Source organism: Apiotrichum porosum (genome assembly GCF_003942205.1).
Source record: "Apiotrichum porosum strain DSM 27194 chromosome Unknown scaffold_9, whole genome shotgun sequence".
Classification (NCBI taxonomy): Eukaryota; Fungi; Basidiomycota; class Tremellomycetes; order Trichosporonales; family Trichosporonaceae; genus Apiotrichum; species Apiotrichum porosum.
In genome coordinates, this window is record NW_021167116.1 from 546720 (window position 1) to 572789 (window position 26070).

Here is a 26070-nt window from a genome sequence, read left to right on the forward strand (position 1 = left end):
CCGAGCGACGGCCGGCACGTCCTAGTGCCCGCCTGAGCTCTTGTGCTGGCTGCTGGATTTTCAATGGCCTACAAAAGCCGGAGAAAGACTCCTTTTCGGCTTTTTTCTTCTTGCTTCACAGGCCAATCTACAAATCCCTGCATTGCCGGCGCCGTTCAACCACCTCGTGCTGTGCCTGCTGACCATCTACAAAAAGTCCAACCGCAACCGAGGACAGCGACAGTTTACGCGCGTACGAGCGCGCCGACGCGCGCACAATGACGCCCCAACCACCTATCCACCCACCACCACCACCACAGTCATCATCATCGCATCCGGCCCCGCTCATGCGTTGGCTGCTGGGCCGGTGAGAAGAGAAGCCCCCATACACCAACCACTAGTCTCCCCCAACCACCATAACCCCCTCCTTTTTTTTTATTGTAAACCGCCCAGCTGAAGGGGATTTCTTCTTTGTCGACCAGAGAATCTTTGTTGTGATGCATCAGAAGTGCCTATAGCCTATAGCGTGTGGTTGTGTGAGTGTCGTGTACGTGTGCTTGAGAGTGGGGAGCGTGGGGTGCAGTTGACCAGTGCCGCTGCGGTGTAGAGCCTGTGATGGGGCACAAGGGGCACAGAGGTATGGGGCAACCCGGGCGACGATCTGTCCATATGTGGGAGCATCGGCGGTTAGTTGATCGGGAGGGGCGTTGCGGTGGACATGGTTTTGTGGCCTTGTGGGTTTGTTCAACGCCGCACGACGTAGCCGCCATGTGGGCGGTGAGCGGGTGAAGAGGGCCAATGAGGCAAGGTATGATCATGCAGAATGCAGAGGGCGGAGACTGCTCTGTAGGACTAGTTTCATTGGGATTTTTTGTAGGCGTGAAGCGATGGGAGACTCCCGACTTTGCAGACTCGTTGCTTATTCATAAACCTGTCCCCCCCGGGTGCAAGAACCAACGACCCGGTTATATACAGGTATATACAGAGAGCAGGACACGGTATGCCGGCCTGCAGTCTGAGCATGAATGGCAGTGGAGGCCAGACGGTGGACCATGAGCGGGAGGAGGATGACTGACGTCGGTCCAGATCGTTGCCGGTCGTTGATACAATTCGTTTCATTCTTTTCAACATCACTTATGACAACCAGCTAGCCTTACACGGGGATGGATAATACGTTCAGGTGTGCAAGACCCAACGTGAAGGGGCATTGCACATCCCGAAAGTCGAGAACAAGTCCTCAGAATATAGACTGACCGACAGCCGGAAAAACAGGCAACATTGCCGCCCTTGTGGCGAAATGGTTATCGCTTTCCACTTCTAATTCGCGTTATATTGTGACTGGGATGGAAGGATTGCGGGTTCGAGTCCCGCCAGGGGTTGCTGAGAGTGTCCTGGGCTGCCAGAACATCTCTCGTCGTCGTTTTTGGACGGCGACCGCGCGGCGACGCCGTGGAGTTGGAAAAAACGGAGCACCGAATTCGGGCAGAAGTCGATGGGCGGAATCAAAAAGCGGGATGTGGCGCGGAATGGTGCGACGGGAGTATATTGTGCGTGTGTTACACAGCCTATAGACTTGAGTCGTGCATGTTGCATGTGGCGGGGTAAGCTCTCGGCCTCTTGGCCAATGCTGAAATGCGATCGCCCTACAGCGCTTTGTGCTTCTCTGCAGTACAAGAATGAACGGTAATAATATACCTCTGCAACGTAATTCTGCCTTGGCTCTCGTACTTTGGCTGGCTGTGGCGACTCCTCGGCGTCCTCTGCTGCTCTCCATCCCTGGCGCTCTTATTTGAGGCTTCTTGTTCAGGCTGTTATCCCCTTTAAATTGTCTCTTCCTGGTGTGACTACTTATATGAAGCTATCCGTGGGGTATGAAAGAGCTCTGATCGCTCTGACCTTTGTGGGTGGTTGGGACTTGAACAGCGTCGTGCCCGGAACCAAATAAACCCGACTCACCCCCTCTACCCGCGCGGGGATCTGCGCGTCGTCATACTACCATCTGGTTTCGGCTGTGGACCCATCATACCACACCGCACACGATCCACCCATGCCGTCCCTCTCCCGCAACTCTCCCTTATCATCGCCCATATCCCCATCACGTCCACGCTTCAGATCACCATCATACCCCGGCCCCAGCTCCCCAACACTCTCCTTTGAACGCACACGCTCCCCCTCCTTTTCACTCGCTACCGTCTCAGCGGCCGCCGCACCACTTGCAGCATCCATGCGCGGCGCACCCCCTCCCTTCGCCTTTTCGAGAGTGATACCAGCCGCAGAAGCCGCTGGAGGGCCCGGAGCAGCGTCAATAGCAGGCCCGGGAGGGTCAGCAGGGACGTTTAGCCCAGCGTCCCCACAGAGCGCGCCGAGGTTGCCAAGTACGAGCCCCACACGGCCGCCAGTCCCGGGACTGCTCGTGCCGACCGACCGGACGCTCGAGGACCTCGAGGAGAACTGGCTGCCGCGTCTGGGAAAGCTCAAGGTCGACCGCGAGGTGCGGATTTCAGGCTACACGTTGTATGGAATAAGGAGCTGGTGAGTGGCCCCGGGAGCCAGGTGGCGTTGTGGCTGCACGCGACGAGAAGCGCGACGAGGAGGGAGACTGAGCTGACGTTCCAGGTACCTCTCACGAACACACTGGATGTTCACCATTGCCGTGTCTTCTGGCAAGCCGACAGATTACATCTCGTGCTATGTCCTCACCCCTTGTCCCGAACTCTCAGACGCGGAGGGAGCCGCCGTGCTCGCTTCGGCGGCACACTACCTCGCAAGCGAGACGCACGGCCACACACGAAAGACCGAACACGGCACGCTTCTCGTGAGCTCGCCAGCGGGATATGGACAAGAGATATCGCCCATCCCCACAGGCGACATGCGTGGTGCGTGGCCGTTTATCGTCCTCAACACTGGTCTCCGTCGACTGGGCTGTGGCGGCCGTGCCGCCATGGGCAACGACCCGCCCGTCCCCGCTGTCCGGCGCAAGTTTTACGAGTCGTACGGTATCCAACCCCCCAAAGCCGACGACGCGACGTCGCCACCTGGTTCCCCTACCCTCCAGCACACGCACAGCTTTGGCCATTCCCACCACTTGAGCCTCGGTTCGAACAACAGCGCCTCGAGCCCCACCGCAGCGATTGTGTGGAATGACCCGCTGTTGCTCAACACCATTACCACGGTCAAGCTCATCCAGGGCGCTTTGGCCCTATGGGGACTGTTTGGACCGCATGCAGGCGACGACTGTGTGGAAATTGACGGCCTGTTCTGTGACGAGACCAAGGCCGGCATCTTCCGATGGCGACGGGTCATGGGGTTGGAGATGGACGACGCGTACAAGATTGAGGTGAGCAAGCTCGGTCCGGCCCCATTATTTTCTGAGAAGCAGAGAACATCCCCCCTCCGTTCTTCCTGCCTTTCCATCGCCCATCAGTTCCAACTGACACTCATCTCAGAGAGAAACGTCCGGCGGTTGTATCGACCCACGCACACTCACCGCACTGCTCACCTCTGTCACGTCTGTTCGATACCAACTGGCGTCCCTGGGCGTTGAAAAGGTGAGCAAAGAGCCTCTGACGGTACAGCTGACTCTCAGCTCCCCAAAGACCCCTTTACCAACCCACGCCGCTTCCTCCAGGCCTGGCGCGCCTTCCCGCCGACGCAGGGAAAATACCTCTCCGTCTCTGGCATTCGCGCTCTCAACGCTTGCCACGTTCAAGGACGCAAGGCGCACCCCACAGACGCGCTCAAGGTCCACCGGTTTTTGCTCTCGGGCGTCGCGTCAGCGACCAGCAGCATCTCCAACAACCTCAAGGGCGGCGCAAGCGACGACTTGTCTACCCCGCTGCGCAAACGCGAGCAGCACATGATCTTTGGGGCCGACGATGGCGGCGAGTCTGGGCTGGGCATGATTGTCCCCGAGGCGCCTCCCGACACGAACGCCGTGTCCGCGCCCGACACCATTACCAGCGACATTGACGCCTACCACCGCCTCTTGCTCAAGTCGAAAGAAAAAGAGTGGGACGTCATGGGTGCCAGACCCATCGCCGAGCTGTTCAAGGGCCAGGCTCCCGAACGTGCCATGGACGGCGAAGCAGACCGGTACTATGACCCGCTTCGCGCGTTCCGCCGCCGACCCATCCAGGACGACGCGGACGACGACGGTGCCGTTGGCGCCACCATGGGCAGAGTCAAGGGCATGCGCTCCAAGACTGGCGCGGCGCTCAAGGGCAGCTTTGCGCTCGTCGGTGTCGGACGGGCATCCAAGGGCATGTCGGACGCGAGCGACTCGGAAGGAGCGAGCAAGGGCAAGAAGCGGGGTGTGCCAATGGTCAACGTGGAGGCGGACGACGACGACGTGCTGTCTGTCCTCTCGCGCTCGCCGTCCCCGCGCGAGCCCATCACCCCGTCCCCGCGCCAGCACACCACGTACCCTCAGGTCCACTCGCCGCTGCAACAGAGCATGCGGCTGAGTGTTGCCGGGACCAACGTCTCCGGCGACACCAGCGACGTGTCCATGGGTGGGTCGACGGTGGGCCGGCCGAGCCTGCCGAGCCTGCCCAGCATCCAAACGGGTCCTCTTGACCGGAGGAGGTCAGCGGCCACGGCCATTTCGACAACCACCAGCGCCGGCGATCGCAGTCGCGCATGGGCGAGCCCGCAGCCGCGCGTCCCAATGCTGCGTACCGCCAGTGACGGCGCCGACGTCGTCGTCGCTCCCGGAGGCAATGAGTTTGCCGTCGCCAACCCGCACGGTACCGGCCGGCGTGAGGAGGCCGTTGTGGACGGCACGGTGCAGCTCGAGCCGCAGCTCGAGAGCGATTTCGGCATTGACCGCGCGGCGCTCAAGCGCACAAACTCGTTCCAGAACAGAAGCTACTACCGCGGGTTCCGCATAAAGCCCAAGGACCATCTGGCTGTCGATGTGGAAATGTGCGCGCTGGTGTGGGAGCTGCGTAAAAAGGAAAAGGCCCTGCAGAAGCGTACAGAGGACATGATGGTGGGTATCTGATTCGGAGAGCACTTCTTGAGTTCCCGCTGACAGCACGAACAGGTTGTGGAGAAGAGCGCGTTTGCAGCGACCCAAGCGATGATGGATGCGGCCCGGTCGCGCCGCGACCGCGTCGACAACCTCGAGGCCGAGGTCCGGCGCCTGCAGTATGACCTGTCGCGCGCGGCCAGCGAGGACGTCGACGAGGACCGCGCGCTGCAGTGGGCGTCAAGCAAGCTCCTGTTCTTCCTCTCTGAAGACACCAACATCCACGAACTCAGGTGGCAGCTGCGCGAGCTGGAAAAGCACTGGGAGAGTATGCGCGAGGAGCGCGAGGAGGCCGTCGAGGCCGTCAGGAGGGAGGAGGCCAAGCCGTGGTGGAGGCTCGGTTATTGAGTCCAGTGAGGGTTATAAGTGGGTAGACCTCGTGTGTTTCTACACGAGCTGAGATTGTACATTTTAGACCTTGGGTAATGACTGCATACATGCATAATGACTAGTGCTAGAGTGGTGTGTGTGTTTGTGTGTGTGTTTGTGTGTGTGTGTGTGATGGGGGACAATGGTGTGTCCGGGTGTTGAAGTTGTGCTTGAGCAGGTCGTCATGCGCTCAATCTCGGCGTTTTAAGGCGCGGGGGCGTCGTCGACTCATATCCTGCTCGTCTTGTCTGCGCTCTTGGACGCTGTACCAGCCGGGTCACTTGACGCTGCTGCGCCTCCTGTCTGTGTCGTCGACGCCGCAACGGCCGGTCCCTTGTCGCCGCCAACATCTCCCAAACCGAGGTTCTGCATGTCGTCCTGATCCATGAGGCCGTGGTCCATCCTGCACTGGAGGTAACCGCGCGCCTCGAGGCGGCACTCGCCCGAGTCCGACTTGTTCGCCTTGAGACACTTCATGTAGCTGAGCATAAAGGTCTTGCAGTCGCCTGGAAGCGTGTCAGCACGGGGGCTCACGATGTCAGGTGCAGGTGCAGGGGGGGGGAGTAAAAGTACACGCCGAGGTCTCGTTCCGACAGACGGACGGCGGCTCGGCAGGAGCCGGACATGAGCCTGTGCGAGAGGGGATGCAGGATGCCTGTGAGGTCGTCCACGACACCACCCAGCACACAGCACCGCTCGCAGCTGCGTAGTACAGCTGGCGCAGCAGCTGCTGCAGACATGTCGAGAGCCCCCCCCCCCTCCCTCGTCGCAGCGGCACTCCTGTCGTGTGTCCTTGTCTCCTCTCCGAAACTGGCAGGCTCAAGAGGACATGCTACGCACCGTCATGGTCGAGCGGGAAGGAGCCACGCTGTGGTGGCAGGACCTTGAATGTGTCTGCGAGCCCGCCTGGACGACCAAAGGACATTGTTGCTGTTGCTGTTGGGGATGGAGAAATGAGAGCGATGAGAAGGGTTGGAAACGACGTCAAGGGCTGAAACCGGCGAAACACGGCATCGCGGGTTTGTTTCTTTTTCGTCCGGGAAGCCCCCCAGGTGGTTGCGTCGGTGTCCGAGTATGGACTGTAGGATGAGTGTTTGTAACGTGGGCCGTTGCAAGTGCATCATACCCCGCAACCTGGTAATGTAGACAGCGGGTGGCTACAATTTGTCGCTTTCGTTTTCCGCGTTGACACGGCTGTAATTGACCTCAACAATCCTTTATAACTGTTAGATGGCGATAGACCATCCACTCCCCCATGATTCCGGGTGTTGTTGGCTTTTGACCGAGTCAAAGCAGCGCGACAGCTTCCGCCCAGTTCTCATTTGGCTCAGCAGAAGCCATGCAGCATGTCGTGGGAATTGGTCCACGCCATGCACGCCTTGCAATATGCATATATGCATAGACGGTACGAGGGAGATGGGGGATTGTGTTACCGTCTACCCCCAAATAGCCTATCGTGCTTAGTCCGTTGTTATTGTTGTTGTTGTTGTTCCTTGACCTCATCCTTCCTTCCTCCTTTCCTCCTCTCCCCCTTTCCTCCTTTCCTCCTTTCCTCCTCCCCCTCCGGCTCCATACCGGAGTTCTTCAGATTCGTGTGAGTTCTATTACGATACGATGGCGCAGTTCTAACCGCCTTTTAGCCTTGTCCTCTGCCACCTCGTCCTCCTGTTGTCAGTAGCATTATATCCGCCCCCTCTCGCGTCTGTCTGTGCCCCGAGAGCGTAATACATTTCCTAGGATCTCCGTTACAAGAGCATCCGCTGCCGACCGAGGAGGCCTTGAAGTTTCTCCATCAAGCTGACCTTCTCCAGACCTGTCGACTTCCCCCGGCCGACACTGGCGACGCCCGATCATACCGCCAGGTGAGCTCCCTTTCCCCACCTTCCCTCCCGTTCCATCCACTGTCAGTTTCGTCAGTCAAACTGACCTCATTCAGCCTTGGGCAACTCCCTATGATGCCACGCATCAAGAGGAAGCCCACGGCGGCATACGACCCTCTGGCTCGCCCGGCCGTCCGCGCCGCCCGCCTCGGCTTCCTGGCCAAGGTGGACCAGGACTCGCAGATGTCCGTGCGCGAGACCACTTGTAGCCACCCGTGAGGGCAACCTTTTCAGGCGCGCGAGGATAACTTGGAGCTGCGCGAAGCCGCCCTCCAGAACCGCGAACTGGTCGCAACGCACATGCCGGACGACCGCCACTCCATTCAGTCACGTATCTCTGCCATCGAGGATAGGCTTCACGAGCAGGGCGGTACCATTGGCGAAATCAAGGGGGACGTTTCTTCCATCAAGGGGAACATGGGTGCGATGAACTTGCGTCTCGAGACCGTGGCCCAAACTGCGGATGCTGCTGCCGCTAGCAGTGCAGAGATTCGCCATAATCTCGGCACGGCCCTTACGGCTCTCACGCGCGTCCAGAGCCTCATCGGCGATCCCAGCGCCGACGATAACCTCACCGGTGTGACCACCTCAATCGCAACCAAACTGTCAACCCTGCCCGCGCCGAGCCCAACCCCGCCTATGTCAACCGTGAAGTCACCGTCTAGCACGCCGGCCCGGCCACCGTCAACCTCAACCGCGCTGGTGCTGCGGCCGTCAACTCCGCCGCCAACGTCAACCGCGGCGGTGGTTTCCCAGACTCCGGCGCCACCGCCGAAGAGGATGTGATTGTTGACCCCAAAACCCCGGCGCGCCACACCAGCAAGGTTGGAGCTTGTACGCCCTGGGCTCCCGTTTTTCCAAGTTCCCGTGCTTTGCCTGGTGCGACCATCGTGGCGGCTGCCCTAACCGTCCTTTTCGTTGCAGTTACTCCCACAACCCCAAGTTCCTCGCATAGAGCCTCCTCAGCGCATGGCCTTTGCGTCCAGACGCAAATGTTAAAACCCTTCGATTTTTTTTTTCTGGCTCGCCCGGCCGTCCGTGCCGCCCGCCTCGGCTTCCTGGCCAAAGTGGACCAGCACGAGACCGATGTGCAGGCGCGCGAGGACTACTTGGAGCTGCGCGAAGCCGCCCTCCAGAACCGCGAAACAATGGTCGAAACGCAAGCCACGAAGTCGACATGGCCATGTGCTGCAAATAATAACGATGTGGTGCGTGGCGTCATGACGTCATATAATACGCCTATACAGAAGCCAAGATGTTTTGGATTACACTCAAAAGACACGACTATAATGGTATTCAAATCACGTGATCTTGATCTTGTGGCCTGATCTTGTGGCCTGTCACACGTCACCCGTCATCACCTGTCGCCACTCACCGCGTTCATAAACACCAGACACGCTCGAGACTCTCTCAACCGTCCACTCTCTCACCTCCATCATCACTTCATCCTTCATCACTTCATCCATCATCACTTCATCCATCGTCACTTCATCCATCATCCCCTCCACCCATCATCACGTCCACCCATGTCTCCTCGATCGTCTCCCTCCCCAGCTCCCAACTCCTTGTACCCCCTATCATATGGTATGGGCCGATTCCCACGTCAATGATGCCGACCAGCCGGAGAGGCTCTAAATCGTCTAGTTAGATTAAAGCTGTAGCCGTTGTCCAGCGACTGCGCAGAGCGCGCCCAGAGCGCGCGCAAAGTGTGAGACTCTTCCTCACATCAAATTCCGCTCGGCCGTGGGGCTTGAACCCGACGTGACCCAAAATCACGTCTACGCTGGCCTCAGCGTATGCGCAGAGTATGGTTGAGTTTTCCTGTATCGATGACGCGCACCAGCCGGAGAGGCTCTAAATCGTCTAGTTAGATTACAGCTGTAGCCGTTGTCCTGCAGCGATGCGCAGGCGCGCGCAAAGTGTGGCTTTCCTCCACATCAAAGATGCGCTCAAGCCGATATGGGGCTCTAAACCGGAGTGTAGAGACGGCGCCTGATATCCATTTGTCGGCACCTGGTCCAAGTTGAACGAGGCGGAAGCCTTCAGTGCTGCTTGGACTGAGTACTGTCAACTGGGTGTACCGTGTGGGCGAACAGCCTGTAGCCAGCATGCATGTTTGATAACACTGCAACGTTTGCACCAATGCATGTTCATTGCTGTCCTGTGTTTGCTAGGAACCAAAGGTGAATGAAGCAAGTGGTGCCTGTTGGCCTGTTGGGAGCTGGCAGCTGGCGGGTGTGTGTGGGTGGGCGGCGGGGGTTGGGGGGCCATCCCGAGACATACATTCTCTTGATGTCGCTCCATCCCCTTTCACCGCCGTCGCCAACAGCGAGCACACGCACTCTGGCAGTGACACTGCCCACCTCTCCTCCCTCTGTCCGTCAGCTACTCGACCAGGTTCACACCACAGCCCCACCAGCTCCCACCCCACCCTGCTCTCTACCCCGCACCCCGCACCACCATGCCGCCGCTCCTCACCGCTTGCCAGAGCCGCTGGGCACTGCACTCCCTCGTTGCTATCCTCTCGGCCGTCGCTATCGCAAGCTCGTCTGCACCAGTGTCAGGTGAGTGTGTCCCGGCCGAGCACCCATGTCCACTGGGAGTACAGCGACGATCACGGCGGGGGCGCCACCCCTCGCGGTTATCCTGTCCCGCAGCTACGCGCTCGCGCTCGCGCTCTCCTAGTATATACACAAACGCCCTCGCCCCAGCCTTTGCAGTGAAAGGTCGCAGCTAACGGTAGGCACTGGCATGTACAATGGCATGATGGGCGACCTGCGTGGTGTCGTGGTCATTGTCGGCGGCGTGGGGCTGCTCGGCATCGGCCTCTTACGCGCCGCGTCCTTTCTTCCTCGCCCGTGGAGGGTGTACACCGACCGCATCGAGTTCACCTTTGTTGCCATGCTCTGGATCGTGTGGACATGTGAGTATCGCTGTATCGCTGTCTGGGAGGCCGTGGCCGCCGTTTGCCTGCGCGCTGTCCCCACCTCACCGGTGTCCTTGGCGGTGGGCACCGGAGATAACGGTGGCAACACCCCAATTCAACCTCGGCTCGCCAAGCACCGCAAACCATGTTCCCATTACGGTTTGCAACTAGCGCGCCAGACGGGCTGACACTTTAAACATAGCTGCCACCATGGCCTTTTCGCACTTTACAGTAGACCGGGGCGTGTGCTTCAACCCGGACAACAGGGCCAAGGGGGAACTGCACCTGCCCAGTTGCCCATTACTGACATTTGACTTGGCCCTGCTGCACCTCTTATCGACGTCAACCCTTGCGCTCATGCTCGTCGTCTTATCCACGGTGCTGGCACCGGGATACCACCTGTCTCACTCGACGAGCTATGACGCCGACGCTGAGCAACTCCAGTCCAGCCCCAAGGGTGGCGGCCTCGTGCTGTGGGACTTGGCGCTGGCGCCCATCGAACAGGGAGCTGGAGAGCGTGACCGCTTGCACGTCGAGCGATACGGTGCGACAGAGCCGGAAGCCAGCGGCAGCGGTAGTGGTACTAGCGATGCGCAGGAAGCTGGCACTGTGGGCATTCTGCCAAGGGACAAGTTTGCAGAGGGGAGGGTCACGTCATACGGCCTTCTCCTCGCGTGCTCCCTCGGCGTCGTTGGGTCGGCTGCTGCCATTGCAGGCGGGGACGCTACCGGTGGTAGCCCGTTCATCCTCGCTGTCGGCGCCATCTCCTCCATTTTCTCAACAGCATGGTGGGTATAGAGATCGCTATGGCAACGCTGACCCCGCAGCCTTGCACTTCACTTTAGCCGCCGCGGCCATGTCGCCGGCAAGCTGGACGACACGTTCCTTGCCCGCCATGACCGCGCCATCGAGGTCGCCGGTTCTGCGTCGCTGTTTCTCCTCTGGCCTCGTGAGTTGCGTCAGCATGCACTTGCTAACCCATATCAGTCGCTGCAGTCATCTACACGCTCCTCCCAGCCATGGCGTACCGGCCGTGCGCCGATCCCGCCACCTCTTCCACTCCCGCGCCCGACCTTGAATCGCCCGCCTCGCCCCAGACACTGTGCTACTTCTCATGCGCAGCCATATCGCTCGCGTGGCTCGCGGCCTGGGTCGTGCTCGTGCGCATGCTCGGCCTCGTCTTCCCCATGCCCGAACTCGGGTGGACGCCAAAGAGGGAAGCCTATGAAGGTCCCGAGGCGCGTGGTCTGCTCGCCCCGGAACCGGAGCGCGACCGAGGGCACGACGTGGTGGTGGAGGAGATGGACGACGAGGAAGCAGGCGACGAGGATGACCAGTTCGCGCTGCGTTCCAAGCCCAGCTGGTCGTCACGGGTACGCGGGTACGTGCCAAAGCGCAAGAGCAAAAGCACACCTAGCCAGACAGTGCTATCGTCGTCGCCGCCGCCCCCGCCGCCCAGGCCACAGGTCAAGTGGGGACGGCTCGTGGCTGGGGAGGAGTTTGAGCTGGAAGACGACGCGGACGACGAGTAGAGTGTAGAGTAGAGTCCAGGCGAGAGAAATCACAAGTTGTACATAGTATCATTGTGTGTCAAATGTACCCAGAAACGTGTCAGCAGCTGCCCTCGGTAGCTCATGATCACGCATCCCTCTCACATCTCTACTGATCCGATGCCGCCTTCAGCCGTTCGAATTATTACACCCGCTGTCCGCTGTATACAATGCCTGTACTGTACCGTCCGAATGACTCCCGATGCCCGCTCCCAATCCCAATGCTACCATGCCACTGCTACTGCCATGCCCTCAGGCCACACTCCCCACCAACGCGACCGCCACGCCACAGAGCACCGCCTCGGCGCCTAATGACAAGCGCCTTGAAGCTCCGTTCGTCGTCTTGAGGACCGAATCGCCACGCGCGTGCACGCTGAACATTTGCGAATGTGCAAGGCGCTCTTGGTTCACCATTTAGCTCCGGGTCACATCCCACCCCAGCAAATCCACTCACGAGCCTCGTTGCCCGCAATAGTCAACAGGAGGGTGTAGTTGTCCCCTGGCAGAGCACTGGAGTGTCAGCTTTGGAAGACGAACCAACATATAGCTGAATCGAGCCAATGGGCCGAGAGGTATCACGCCCGCGCGGGAAGCGATATAGCTCGCGCACAACTTCCGGTCCCCACTTCTTGTGGCAACTCACGTCCCAATGTCTGCCGTCACTAGCGTCATAGTCCCCGGCGGTACTGAGTTGGGTCAGCCAGAAAGTAATGTGTGGATATAGCACCGCCACACGGCCATTTTCACAGCCGCTCGCGACCGAGAGCTTGACCGAAGCCGAAATCGGCATTCTTCTCCAGCCTTTCTCGCCTAGGCAACTCTCCGACTCACAGCTAGAGCTCAACGCAAAGTCTTGCTCGAGCAGCGCCGAGTCGGCGTTATGTAGCCAGATGTCGATGGCAATCTCGAATGGGTGCCAGCGAGCGACGTTTGGTTGGCCCGCGACCCCTGTAGCAGTTTGCGTCAGCCCTACAGTGGGATCTCGGTACTGTGACGCTGGGGGATCTCGGTATTGGGAGAGGGATGATCATGGAGGCATGTGTCCCGATCTGGCCCCAAAAGACCATTGAGTCGCCGTCGCCGAGGGCCACATGCCGCCGACAGCCTTGCCAAGCCGCTTGGCCTCGGCCTCGGCGGTCCGCCTCTTTGACGCCACTCTACGGTCTGTACGGTCTGGTACGCACATGAATCCCCAGACAATGGGTACGAGAATACTGCACTCGCACTGGGCGTCGACGCGGCCGTGCGAGAGCGGGCCGTCGTCGCCGTCGACCCGGGCGTATGTGGTGGTGTGTGGTTTGTCCGTGTGCCCGTCTGCGTCTCGGTCGCCCACACCGTGGCCGTCTTGGTCCTAGTGGTGGTCGTCTTGGTCGGCGGGTTGGTGTCTGTCGACGTTGCTGCGCCCTCGGCCCCGCGTTCTCGGGGCGGCACAGCGCCGGCGGCGGGCGTAACCAAGGTAGCGGCAATGACGACGAACAGGAGCAAGTGGACAGCGAGGGATAGCCGCCTCTTGGCGGCGGCAAGGGCGAACATGGCCTCCACAGTGGAGTGGAGACTGCTCGGCGAGCTAGAGGTGGGGTGGGGAGTGGCCGAAAAAAAGGATATGTGGGAGGATGAGGGGTGTCAAGTGGCCGTGGGCGAGTCGTTTTACTCCAACTGCGGTTGCCTAATGATATGATGGCCTGACGAGGAGCATGACATTTGCTGTTGCGGCACTTTGGGCGCGCGTGGTCCTCTTGCAATCCGGGCCGCCGTGCTAGCGTGGGGCTGAGACGACAGCGGGAATCGCGCTTGCGAGGCTTGCACGAGAGACAATAGGCGTGGATGGCCGTAGACGGGGAGGAACGAGAGAGAGAGAGAGCAATGGAAGATCATGTGAGCCGAGGAAGAAATATATGGTTTCATGACATCATTCCTCCTTTTCTTTTCGTGTCGGGCAAATGCACCAGAGCAAAATAAGTAATGTTCGGCTATGCCGAGCGGCGCGCGCGGCGCATGGACGGAGCATCCCATAAAGTACGTAAAGGGACGTACGAGTGAATGGCCTGTCCTCCTCCCGAGTGCTGTGGACATGCGCGGGGGGAGTACGACGGGCACAGGCTGTTCTCGCTCTCCCGGCTGTGCCAAGCAAGCCACACCTAGACCGTTCCGCGCTCAACCTTTTGGGATGCACCCGCACAGTCATCCTCACCCAACTGTCTTTCTATTACGACGTCCCTGCGTACCACAACATCAACTCCTTTCGCTGTCTACACACCAGTCCGCGAGTGGAAACCACAGATGGACTCGCCGAGTGACACAAGGCCCACTCAGCAAAGGGCAGGCCGAACATTAGATCCCAGGCACCGCCTGCTCATGTTGCCCCCAACATTCATCTCATTGACTCTCGGGGTAGGAACGCGGAAGACCAGCCATCTCTCTGCATACATATATGGATCCATTTGGGCCATTTGTAGATGTGTGTGCTGGCGTGCGAGCAGAGTGCGTTCTAGATTGAGATCGACGGGAAGAGGCGCTCCGCTGGAACAGGGCTCATGTCACAAGAATGCAGCATTGGATGGCCAACGGCGATCGCGGGGGGCTTGCTGCATAGCCTCCCTTTTCCTCTCCAGGTCGTCGTTCCTCGAGCCCTGCAGTGCCAGTGCCACTCACCACACTCAACGAGGGAGGGATCTGGCTTGGGCTGGGCAACTGACTCACCCACTACGCAGGCCTTACTTGTATCGGTTCATGTGTTGTCGTCGCCGCAGCTGTTATTCGCTGCCATACACCTCAGACAGCACATGTCATGCTCTTCGGCGCTGCCCGGACGCAAGGGCTGACCCATGTCAGCTTGCCTAAGCTTGCTACAATTGCTTTCACAGCTCGCCGTCCAACTCGAGAAATCCAAGAAATCCAGAAATCCATACAGGCCAGGCTACATCCATACACCCAAATTGTCCCAATCCTATCCAATCCCCATGCACCCGTCCTCTCCCCAGACTCATTGATCTCTGACCCCCCCCCCCCCCCCCTAACCCTTGGCAAGGATCGCCGCCATCTCCTTTTCGTCCGCGGCGTCAATGCCCCTCGACCGCGCCTTGAGCCGCAAGTTGCGGTCAAACGTGACGAGGAGCACCTTGGTCGCACCGCCACCGAGGCCCTGCCCATCCGACACAGGCGGCGGAGGAGGCATGCCGAGGAGCGCGGAGCGGTCCACAAAGTGTTCGCTCTGGAACGCGGCGACGTTGAGGATCATGTCGTCCATTGTGCCGCGGGTGCGGGGGGCCGCCGCGTCGTCGCCGCTGCTGATGGGGCCGGCGCCTGCGCCGGCGGCAAAGTCCAGGTGTTCGGCGCGGATGAGCAGGTCGGTGAGATAGTTGCCGCGCGTGGTCTGGATCTTGAGGCAGAGCGCGTGTGTCCGGATCCGCGCCTCGAGGTACGCGACGGCTGTCTGCGCCTCGGTGCCGAGCGGAGGAGGGTTCTTGCTCAGCCCGTCAAGCTCGGTGATGACTGGCAGGGGCACAATGACGCTCCACTGCCCGCCCTCGACGACCTTTGCGAAATGCGACAGCGCAGACAGCAGCACGTTGGTGTCGAAAATGAGGATCGTGTACCCTGGAACAACGTTGTGCGCACCGCGGGCCATGTTGTTGCGCCGCCTGCCAGCAGGGCGAGGCGAGCCACGACCAGGCGTGGTCTCGGCAGGCACCTTGAGGACCTCGCGGAGGTGGCGGCGGCGTTCGCGGAGCACGGCGAGCTCGGGGTCGTCATCCTCGCTTTCCGAGTCGGCGGCCCCAATGTCCTCTTCCGTTTCCAGCGGCATGCGCGCCTTGCGGCGCGTGGCCTCGCGCCATTCCTGTTCGGCCTTTTCGGCCGCCTTGACTGCCGCTGCCTCGTCAATGGCCGCGGCGAGCGAACCACATACGGACACGGTGCCGTCGTGCACCTCAAACCCATCGACGTGCGCGGCGAGTACACCCGCCGCCCAAGCGACGCGGCGACGACGGCGGTCGTTGACAGCCACGGGACCGTCCGTCAGGTCCGCGCCGTCCACCTCGTCCACGACACCTTCCGAGATATCGAGCGCCGAGTCAAAGTTGGCGAGGAGCACGTCCATCTCCGACTGGAACCGCTCACCAACACGGGGCAAGGCTGGGCCGCCACTCGACCCACGTGCGTTTGGCTTGGCCTTCCAGAATCCGCGCTCGTACACGCGACGCCCGACCCATTCTGCGCCACGCATCGCCCAGTCTTCAGGCAACGGTGCGGGCCCAATGAGTCGCGACTCTTCACGCACATCCAGGCCGAGATGGTTGACAAATTCGGCCAGGCGGCGCCACGGGACATGCGTGAGAAGCGGCGCACCAGCGGCTGGCTGGCGAAAGATGGTGGCGAGAAAGGTGAGGAAGATGGTAATGTACGGGTTGAGGACCTGGTGGATGCCTTGCTGCCGCCACGGGTGGACAAGGGCAAAGTCGAGGACGGCAAACGCCAAGTCGAGTGCGAGGATGAAGGAGTATGGGGGTTCGGCGTCCGAGGCAAGCGATGGCACGGGCTCGTCGTCCTCGACCACGCCGCCGCCATCGTCTCCGCCATCGTCGCCCTCGTCCACGCCGTCGGTCACTTGGCCGCGCCGTCTTGCCGCTCCCTCTTGGGCGAGCGCCTTGCGGATGAGACCAAACGCCGAGCCGTACTGCAGGACCGCGGCAAGGTTTGCCGTGCCCATGAGCAGCCAGTCGACCTGAGTGACACACGCCTTGCGGCTGACGCCATCCAGGCTCGCATCCTCTTCCAGCCGCTCCATGAATCGAGACATGACAGAGCTGAAATCGTCGAGCTGGATCTTTGTAAACAGCATGCCATGCAGACGGACAAAGAGGTCCATTGCCGTCGCCTCGGGCGTCGACCGCTGGAACTGGAGGGCAGAGTCGAAAAGAGGCAGAACAGATTCACGCGACGTCTCGAATGGGTGAGACGCCGTCAGGCCCTTGCAAAAGTGGTACAGTGCCCGGCCTTCTTGTCCGCGCACATCGCGGCACAGGAGCGCCAGGTGGTGATGCAAGCGGCCCTCGCCAGGCTTCTCCGTAATGCCCATGGCGTACCAGTCACGCGCGGTCGTGCGCCACGTCTCCTTGTCCTCTGGTTCCCAGTTGTCGGCCACTTCTTGCCCGATACTAGCGCCCGACGAAAAGGGCTCGTCATCGTCAATCCTCGCGTCCACAGACTGTTTGTGGGTGAGGGCGTCGGGCACGATCGAGCTGGCTACGGCCATGCGGTATCGTGCGAGGTCGCCCAGGGCCTCGATCCACGCCGTGCGGAATGTCATCAGCGTCTGGTCCTCGAACAGTTCGGTGTAGAACTGGTATGCGTCGTAGATGAAATCGGTTAACAGGTCGAGGGCGTTGGGGTTGTGCGACATCCATGCGAACCGCAGCCGCTCCAGGATCTGGTGGAAACCAATCTGCCACAGCCGCACGGGAATGTTGTACTTTACTGGCAGGGGGTCGCAAGCCTGGTGGACCCTTGGGGTCGAGCGCGAGCTTGAGAAAGTTGTAGTGCCGGTCCGCGAGCTCCTTGTGCATTTGGACCAGCTCGGTCCACGCCAAGGTATCATCGCCGGCGGGGTGCTGTTGTTGTTGCTGTTGTTGGCGGTGAACGTGCCGTGGGTCCGTCTGTCGGTCGACGACGAGGGCGCCAATGCCCGCTTCTGGATCCGAGGCCATCTTGCGGTGCATCTCTGTAAGGCTTTGCTCGAGCGCGCGGATCTCATGGTATGCAGCGCGCAGGTAGGCCTTGGCACCCGAGTCGCCTTCTCCAGGTCTGCGGTCGCGGTTCTTGAATGACTCGCTGCCCTCGCTACTGCGGCTACCTTTACTGCGCGTGTCGGAATCCTTTCGCCGGCTGGTATGGTGACTGCCCTTTTCGCTACCCTCGCGGCGCTTTCGCCGTTCTCGTTCGCGGTCCGCTTGCTCCTCTGGTGTCTGGGGTACTTGGCCCTTCATCAATAGCGATGGGCGGCTGCTGGAGGACGACGAGGGTTGTGGTCGTGTGCCAAAGCTCATGGGGTCGTGAACAGCAGGATCAAACAGCTTGTGACTGGACGGCTTTGACGATGATGATGACGGGCCAGGTGCGTCGGGGTCAAACAAGAGGTGTCGTGTCCCACGGTCACCTCGATCTTGCTCTGGCTGTCGCCGGCCGCGGGCAGGCGGCGCCGGCGGAGGAGGAGGTGGCGGGGCATCGGGGTCAAAGAGCCGTCTCCGTGGTGTCGGTGGATCACGCCGCCGGTCATTGTCCTTGGCGGACGGGACAGGCGAGGAGGGAGGCTCCATACGCCGGGGCGCGACAGGCATGGGGATGGATGGATCAAACAGCTGCTTGGCACCAGAGCTTGGTCCGCGGTCAAACTCGTTCTTGTCTGTCCGTCTGCGTTCACCATCGTTGTGCGTGTGCTTGGGATCGCGGCGCGATGGCCCATTCCTGTGAACACGGTCAGCCCAGCCTTTTAGTCATTGTAGTGGGGCACGTACTTTGACGAGGACGATGTCTGAGTGGGCTGTGAGCGTGAGTCCGGGACGACATTATCGTCACGATCAGTGCGGCGAGATCCTGTGGTGTGCCTTGCCCATCAGTTCTCAATGTCCCGCACTAATGGTGTGTGAGCCCCTGTACCAACCTGGAAGCGCCAAGAGCTCCGGAGGCGTTCTTGCGCTGCGTTGCGGCGAGCCTGTCTGCCTCTGTTCCCTGTCGCGTGACACGCGATGGGCCTGCTGAGGCTGTGGATGACGGATCCATTAGGGGCGGCTTGGCGCTGTTGAGAAGAAGGTCTTCTATGGTCGCATGTTCGAAAGTGTGGCCAGGACGGCGGGTCGTGTGTGGGCCAAGGGACGGCGTAATGTTGGTCGCTTCCACAGCGGAGGGGCTAGGGTGCGTGTATGTGTGAATGCAAGGGGGGGGGGGAGGGGGGATGGTTGTCGAGGAGATGGGGAGCAACGATGGATAGGTGAGGCTGTTGTGGAGAGAGAGAGAAAGGAATCGGCAGGGACGAGGGGGGGGGGACGGACGGGAGAAGGGACGACGATGCTGCGAGAAATGGTGGGAGACGGAGAGCAAACGAGCCATAAGCGGCGTCTTCATGCGGCGGTTAGGCCGATTAGCGGAGCCTTTTTGGCCGCACCCTCCAGTCAATTTCTAATTGTCATAGGTGCTGATTACAACTTGCTTGTTTCTTTCTAATCGAGCACCCCACCTCACCCCCCTCACCGTGTGAGACCCTGGGGCGGTGACGCCGGACGGGCACAGTCGACGACGCTAAGCGGTGTTTTTGCTTTTCCATTCAGTCCATCTCCTTTATCACACAACACCCATCACACACTTTCTCTCCCAACAACACAGCATGGCCCCCAAGGACACTGAGCTGTACGACCTCCTCGGGGTCTCCCCAGAGGCCACCGACCTCGAGTAAGCATACAACCTCCGTCTCCACACACATGCACGCAAAACTCACCCGCCACCCAGGCTCAAGAAGGCATACCGCAAGCTCGCCATCAAAGTACGTGTCCCCCCCTTTGCTTTCTCCTCTTTCTCCACCCGCTCTGCCACGTCTAGATCACTCCCCCGCTGACAATGTCCAGTGGCACCCTGACAAGAACCCCTCGCCCGAGGCGGAGGAGAAGTTCAAGGACATTGGCGAGGCGTACCAGATCCTGTCCAACCCCGACACGCGCGCGTTCTACGACAAGGTCGGCAAGGCGGGCATGACCCAGCCCGAGGCCGGCATGGAGGACCCGCAGGAGATCTTCTCCAAGCTCTTTGGTGGTGGTACGTTGGACTCTCTCCTTCTCTCTCTCTCACTCTCATATATTTCGACTGTTGGCGCGTTGGCCACCCTTCGCACCGTTTGCGCGGTCGCCGTCGGCCCGTGCAGGGAGAGTTCGGAGTTCGGCCCTGTCCACTGTGCAGTGTTGCTCTTGAGGAGTGAAGGCTGACAATCGTCTTGCAGAGGCCTTCCACGACTACATTGGCGAGATTTCGCTCGTCAAGGACTTTACCAGCACGATGGACGCTGTCATGACCGACGAGGAGAAGGCCGAGATGGAGGCTGCCAAGGCCGCCGGCGAGTCTGCGGCTGCGGCCGAGGATGCTGCCGCCACCCCTGTGGCTGGCGCGTCGGCTTCGGCCTCGGTCCCGGCTTCTGGCGACGACAAGGCCAGCGACCACTCGGTGCCCGCTTCCAGCGGCGCGTCGTTTGCCACTGGCACCACCGCCGCCACTGCGGGCCCAGGCCCCGCAAAGGCCGACGATGCCAGCAGCACCACCAGTGGCCACCTGAACAAGCACAACCCCAACGTCGCTGCTGCCAACGCTGCCAAGGCCGAGAGCGACAAGAAGGGCAAGCAAAAGCTTTCCCCGGAGCAAAAGGCCAAGCTCGAGGAGCTCGACAACAAGAAGGAGGAGGAGCGCAAGAAGCGCATCGACGAGCTCACCCAAAAGCTCATCCAGCGCATCCGTCCCTTTGTCGAGGCCAAGCACCCTGGTGATGCCAATGACCCCGAGACCAAGGCGTTTGAGCAAAAGGTGGCCGTCGAGGCCGAGGACCTCAAGCTCGAGTCGTTTGGTGTGGAGATTCTTCACACCATTTCGGGCGTCTACATCACCCGCGCTGGCAACTTTGTCAAGAGCAAAAAGTTCTTTGGCGGCGGCTTCATTGGCAGGCTCAAGGAGAAGGGCGGCATGGTCAAGGAGGGCTGGGGTCTCCTTGGCTCGGCCATTGGCGTCCAGTCGGCCATGCAGGAGATGGAGAGGTTAGAGGCCAAGGGTACCGCCACTCCGGATGAGATTGCCGCCCTCGCCGAGGAGCTGTCGGGCAAGATGCTCCTCACCACGTGGCGCGCCACCCGTTGGGAGATTCTCAACATTCTCGGCCCCGTCGTCGACAATGTCCTGTACGAGCCCGGAATCTCAAAGGACACGGCCCTGCGACGCGCAAAGGCCATCCTGACCATTGGTGGCATCTTCAAGAACGTCCAGCCCGACGAGGGTGATGACGAGCGCCGCGAGCTCGAGCGTCTTGTCCAGGAGGCCGCCAACAAGAAGAAGAAGACCAAGAAGGTCTCGCCCAAGGGCACCCCTGCTCCCCCGTCGCCGGCGCCTGTCGAGGCATAGAAGCTGAACGGTCCACCGACTTGAAAGAGAAACCCACCAAAAAAGTCTGGACTCGCGCGCTGCTTCCCCTCCCAGGCCGCTTAATCGGCTGTGCAGGCGTCGTCCGCTGCCAGCCTTGTGCTTTATAGATTCTACCCCCCCTCCGCTCGTAGATTGTCTCATTGTTTTTATGCCACTGATCCCGTGGGCAACGGTTGGGAGCGTGTGGAAGGAACTAAAGGAGGACGCGTTTCATTCAACTCCTTTGCATTGGTCCACTTTTACTCCACCTCCATGTCTCGGAAAAAGTCTGCCGCCTCTGACGTTTTGGTTGTTGGGTGCGCCAGTGCTCTATCTCGGCTGGCGCTGCCGACCATACCGAGTAGCGAGTGCCAAGGCCAGCACTCTGCACTCAGGGCCCAAACGCATACACAGAATGACGATGGCGGTGCTCTGCCACCTCCTGAGCGCCAAGTGAGACCTCCACCAGAAGACGCTGTGCTCAACCACTCACCACTCGTATACGCCGTAAACATGTTGTGCTCGCTATGCTTCTCTTTCTCTTTCTCTTTCTTTCCTTCTTCCCCACCCACAACCCCACTGAACGACGACCACGACCATGCCCTCGTTCCTATCCTCCCTCAAGAAAGAGCTCTACTCGGCCGCGATGCTCACGTCGGGCGCCCCCAGCGTCATAGGACCCGCCGGCGTGCCCGCTGACGAGCTGGAAGCTTACAAGAAACGCAAGGCGGCAGAGGCCGCGGCTGCTGCAGAGGCAGCGGGACGTCCGCCACCACCACAACATAACGAAAACGAGGCGCACAAGGCTCGACAGCAGCAACATGATGCTCAACAAGACGCAGCTCTGGACACCACCACCCACACCGAGCCCCTGGTAGCTAGGGGGTCGCTCCCGCCAGTGAACCCCGTGACGACATCGCGGCATTGGTGGCAGAAAAAGCAGTCTGTGAGTGTGTCTTGCATGTCTTGATTGGAGCTGGGGTGGGTGGGGGGGGGGAGGGGGGGAGACTGGTCGACACGTCCTCCTGCCCCCATACCCGCCCCGTCCGGCGGGTCTCTGCTGAACTAGACCGCAATGGTTCAGCAGTACCCCGCCGCTGCCGCATCGTTGTTATCAATCGAGTTGTTGACACTGTCCAGGTATGATCTAGACCCCCGTCATTCGCCCTTCTGCGCCGCGTGGGCCGGTAGTCCTACGCCAGCCAGCAGAGTGTAGAGCCTCACGCGTTGCCACACCCTCCTCCGCCATTGGACCGGGCCGTACGGTGGTGTCTGCGAGCCGTAAGCGCTTGTTGTACTTACACAATATGTGCATGACATCATTAATACTATATCTCGACTGGCGAGTACGCACATGCGTCGGCCAAGGATATCGCAATCCCTGACATGAGTGACCAGTGGATAAGCGACAGGACATGTCACCACCACCACCACCACCACCACCACCGCCACCCCGAGAGCCCCCGAAGCAAACAGCCACGGGGAGGATAGCCACCTGGACCATCTATCTTGATGGCGTATGTATTAACCACGACGAGGGCCAGCTCCTCAGAAATGGCGAGCTGAACCCATTCGAGCCAATAATGAACACTGGTGCCACATTTGACAGTACCGCCAGCCTTTTGCTACACACCAACGTTTTGGGTGTTCAGCGCCGAGAGGGTTTTGCGGATGACGGCTCCCCAAGTCAATCTATTGATTGAATGTGGCGATCACGATCACGGGTGGTGCTCACGCCATGGGCGGCATGGCCCATATCCCCCGCCAGTGAACACGGTCCGTCAGTGCTTGCGCGGTGGCCATCCACCAGGTAGACGCACATGTGCTGCTCCTGTCCCCACATGTCCTTCTCCGTCGCCACAGCCCCACCCCCCGACTTTTGTCTGGCCATTTAGTTTCTGATTTTTTGCTGATTTTCTGGCACGCAGCCGGGTACGTCTGGTCCATGTTCCAGAACACGGCATCCATCGCAGGGTGCTGGTATGCTCACCCATCCCAACCCCGGCCCCGCTCTCCCCCCACTTGTCTCCCGACAGGAGCACGAGGGGTAGCTGCTTCAGCGCTTGCGTGCCGGAACCGGGTGTCGGTGCATGCCTGCAGGGCTCTCGGGGGGAAGGGGGGAGGGCAGGTACGAACGAACCTCCGTGCCGGTTGGTTTCGTGGCATGGAGACGGGCGGGTTTCACTCACCCCGGAGCTGCTCACTGGTATGATCTGACATGGGGACGGGACACTGGACAGATGGCTAGAAAGGTGCGGCCGGTGCTTGGTCGCGACAGCCGGGTTTCGACATGATGTCGCCTGCTTCGCAGGCCCGCGGGTTCGCGGCCAGTGGGTCCGCGGTGCGTCAGCTCACTATGCGTCACAAGTGCATGTTGTTGTTGAGTTTGACTGTATCCCGATTCTTTTTCGACACCAGAGCCACACGCCTATTTCGCCCTTGTGCGACGCTCTTGGGGGGTCACACGTCGCGCGCCAACTTCAAACAGTGCGCAGCAGCGGTACTACTGCGTATGCACGTATGATCCGTCTCAGGTGGTAGAACACCGGCACACGCGGCGCAGCAGCACGTTCGCGTTCGACCTGTGTAAGCGTGGCGGGTTGCAGTACCTTGCCACCGTGCATGAGACCCCGGCCGCCCCTCTTGCGCTTCTGTCGACCTCCAGGTCGTCCTCGTCCTTCCAGACTTGGCCCTCAGGTCCACACGTACACGGTACGATCTATTGCCTTGGCGTGTCGGCTGGCTGTCGGGCTTGTTGGCTTGCTGGCTTGCTGGCTGCTGGCTGGCGCTTGTGCCAGGGCGTCTCGCTTACATCCGTTTTAGTACAGTAGCAGTAGATGCCGCACCACCTCTTTTGCTGGATCTGGTCTTCGTTCCGGCCACGGCACCCCAGCACCCCCAACACCCCAGATTTCCCGCACCGGCAAGCCAAAGGACCGAAAGGAGGCAAAAAAAAAAAAAAAAAAAAATGGCGTGCAAGGCGTGAAAATAGGACACCGTGCATGTTCTAGTGCGCAGCGCAGGTCTCGGTCTCGATCGTGCCGTTCGCGCCGTTCGCGCCAGTCGGCGGTCGGCCAGTTGCCCGGGTGCGGGGGGTCTTCACAGGCGCGTGGCTTGGGACTGCTTAACTGCTTCCGGCGCTGCCGGCTGGCCCGCCGGCGCCGACGCTAGAGGGTGGGTCTTTGGCGCCGAGGTCCGAGGGAATCCGAGGGAACAGAGGCAAGTCTTATACCTGCAATTGCCTGTGCGCTTGAACGTGTGGTGGACTGCGCGGTGTTTGGGATCAGGGAGAGAATGCGCGAATGCGCGAGCGAACGGACGCGTCCATGTGCTCGGAACGGGTGGCGGTGGCGAGCATACTACTTTCAGGCAGCGCGAGGATTCTCTACTGATACATGTCATGTGAGGGATGAGAGCGCGAGGGAGCGCCGACGCAAGCCATCGAGAGGTCGCCGATGGGCTGGAGAGGGCCAAACCCCACCACCCACCACTGAAAAGAAAAAAAAAACAAGGTTGACCACTTGGTCCGAGGCGTCGAGCGCCACGCGCCACGCCCATTAAATCGCGTGATCGCAGGTCCGGGGTCCTTTCCATCCGCTCCTCCTGTTGCTGCATGTCCGAAAGGACGCTGGCGCAGCTCGGCACAGTTGGCTCAGATCGAGGGTGCTGTTTGGGCTTATCGGGAATGAAAGAAGCAAGTAGGGTGTGGCAGTTCTTGGCCTCGAGCTGGTTAGCGTCTTGGGTTCAATGGTGAGTTTGGTGGCAATGATGACATGGTGACGTTGGTGCTCACTGATGGGAGACGACATGCGTATGGGCGTGTCTCGAAGCGGTAGGCATGAGGAACTGGGGCGTAGAGAGTGGGCCTGGAGCAGATGACCACTCCAGTCATACACATGTGGTGATGGGCCATCGATGCGTCCAGCAAGCGATGCATTGCATGTGGGTGAGGCGACATTGCAGCGAGCAAACCATTTTCTTGTTACTGGAAGAGAGCCGCGACCGTCGGAAGTGCCTGGCGGACACGAAAAAGCAGTCGGGCCGAATACTTTGCTTTGGTGACTCACAGCGCGGGAATGTGTTCAACCGAGAGCGATCTCTCGTTGCAGACGTTCCTTGCTTCCTTTCTGTTCCTTTGTAGCATCCACATCCATCCATCATGATGCATGGTGCATGGTGTGAGAGGAAGACACGGGCGCTGGAGAATGTGTGTGGTGTGTCGAGCAACCGCCCCCCCCGCCTCTCCCCCTTTCTTCCTTGCTGCGCGCCTGGGCCCACCGATCCACCGACTGCCCCTCCCACTGTACGCCTCGTCGCCCAATCTGTAACATGCGACACAGGGACCACGCGGCCGGCCCGCACAACGCTGCGTCCCATCCCACACGCCACCTCCACCACACAGACCACTCTAGGCCACACCACATTCTACTCACACTCATATGCCCATCGACACCACCACCACCCGTCGGCGCCTCCTCGCCGGCCCGTACGGTATGTAACAAGACACACACACTCTCTCTCTGTGCATGGCCACACACCAGCCAAGCCAACAGCCACACGCCTCTAGCCACGGGCTGCGCGCGCGCGCGACTTAGCGTCGTTGCTTGATGGTTGTTTGTTGGTGTGTGTTGAGAACGGGTGGTGTTCAAGAGCCCAACGGGTCTGTGCGCGCGTAACAGGGAAACACACACCACCACGCGCGGGTGCCTTCTGGACGGACAGACGTCCACACCTCCCCCTTTGGGCGCTCGCTGCCTGGCCCCGCCAGGAGCGGTCTGAGCATCGTGAGCGAGACGCCGTTGTGCATGTGGGGGCCGGGGTCTCTGTGTGTCTCGTCTCTCGCTGTGTGGTGTGGTCTCTCTGCCAGTCTGTCTCTCTACACTCTCTCGGTGTGATCCCGTCCATCGTCGTTCGTCTTACTACCGCTCGCTCCTTGCCCTCCTTGCGACGGCCGCTCCCTTTCACATTCGTTTGCTTCTCCTCTCACCATTGCTTCTCCAGTCGGCGCCCCTCTCTCTCGCCTCCGCCGTCCACCCCTTCTCGCTTTCCCCACCCACCCCATAAAGGAAAACACAGTCTATCCCACTTTGGGTGAGTCCTCCTTCCCTCCCCCCCTGTTGCTATCACTCTCCCCCCCCCCCCCCCCCCCCTCCCGTCGTCCAGCATACTGACGACCGCAGCGATCCAGCG

General features: G+C 60.4%; 8 protein-coding genes and 1 non-coding gene across 9 annotated transcripts; 6 read left to right on the plus strand and 3 right to left on the minus strand.

Annotated features, from left to right (window-relative positions):
- Positions 1-1262: 1262 nt before the first annotated feature.
- On the plus strand, positions 1263-1358 carry EHS24_009450. The gene has a single exon. It is a non-coding gene; the product is annotated as a tRNA-Arg (tRNA).
- An 845-nt stretch (positions 1359-2203) lies between these two features.
- Positions 2204-5356, plus strand: EHS24_009451 (uncharacterized protein; the record flags this gene model as incomplete). Its single annotated transcript, XM_028624732.1, has 5 exons — positions 2204-2511; positions 2596-3316; positions 3426-3527; positions 3566-4969; positions 5024-5356. The coding sequence occupies 5 exons, from the start codon at positions 2204-2206 to the stop codon at positions 5354-5356; spliced, it is 2868 nt and encodes a 955-aa protein (XP_028474900.1).
- Positions 5357-5605: 249 nt separating this feature from the next.
- On the minus strand, positions 5606-6302 carry COX19 (Cytochrome c oxidase assembly protein cox19; the record flags this gene model as incomplete). Its single annotated transcript, XM_028624733.1, has 2 exons — positions 5606-5883; positions 6218-6302. The coding sequence occupies 2 exons, from the start codon at positions 6300-6302 to the stop codon at positions 5606-5608; spliced, it is 363 nt and encodes a 120-aa protein (XP_028474901.1).
- A 1255-nt stretch (positions 6303-7557) lies between these two features.
- On the plus strand, positions 7558-8892 carry EHS24_009453 (uncharacterized protein; the record flags this gene model as incomplete). Its single annotated transcript, XM_028624734.1, has 3 exons — positions 7558-7836; positions 7923-8465; positions 8662-8892. 3 exons carry the CDS (start codon positions 7558-7560, stop codon positions 8890-8892), a joined length of 1053 nt encoding a protein of 350 aa, XP_028474902.1.
- An 826-nt stretch (positions 8893-9718) lies between these two features.
- Positions 9719-11715, plus strand: EHS24_009454 (uncharacterized protein; the record flags this gene model as incomplete). Its single annotated transcript, XM_028624735.1, has 5 exons — positions 9719-9821; positions 10001-10180; positions 10386-10971; positions 11011-11132; positions 11171-11715. The coding sequence occupies 5 exons, from the start codon at positions 9719-9721 to the stop codon at positions 11713-11715; spliced, it is 1536 nt and encodes a 511-aa protein (XP_028474903.1).
- Positions 11716-11985: 270 nt separating this feature from the next.
- Positions 11986-13266, minus strand: EHS24_009455 (uncharacterized protein; the record flags this gene model as incomplete). Its single annotated transcript, XM_028624736.1, has 5 exons — positions 11986-12134; positions 12188-12243; positions 12377-12419; positions 12565-12681; positions 12918-13266. 5 exons carry the CDS (start codon positions 13264-13266, stop codon positions 11986-11988), a joined length of 714 nt encoding a protein of 237 aa, XP_028474904.1.
- Positions 13267-14746: 1480 nt separating this feature from the next.
- EHS24_009456 (uncharacterized protein) lies at positions 14747-18510 on the minus strand (the record flags this gene model as incomplete). The annotated part of the gene is made up of 4 exons (XM_028624737.1): positions 14747-17208; positions 17237-18195; positions 18246-18262; positions 18388-18510. 4 exons carry the CDS (start codon positions 18508-18510, stop codon positions 14747-14749), a joined length of 3561 nt encoding a protein of 1186 aa, XP_028474905.1.
- A 601-nt stretch (positions 18511-19111) lies between these two features.
- Positions 19112-20880, plus strand: EHS24_009457 (uncharacterized protein; the record flags this gene model as incomplete). Its single annotated transcript, XM_028624738.1, has 4 exons — positions 19112-19176; positions 19234-19267; positions 19350-19536; positions 19718-20880. 4 exons carry the CDS (start codon positions 19112-19114, stop codon positions 20878-20880), a joined length of 1449 nt encoding a protein of 482 aa, XP_028474906.1.
- Positions 20881-21478: 598 nt separating this feature from the next.
- EHS24_009458 (uncharacterized protein) lies at positions 21479-22026 on the plus strand (the record flags this gene model as incomplete). The annotated part of the gene is made up of 2 exons (XM_028624739.1): positions 21479-21826; positions 22021-22026. 2 exons carry the CDS (start codon positions 21479-21481, stop codon positions 22024-22026), a joined length of 354 nt encoding a protein of 117 aa, XP_028474907.1.
- Between the last annotated feature and the right edge of the window lie 4044 nt (positions 22027-26070).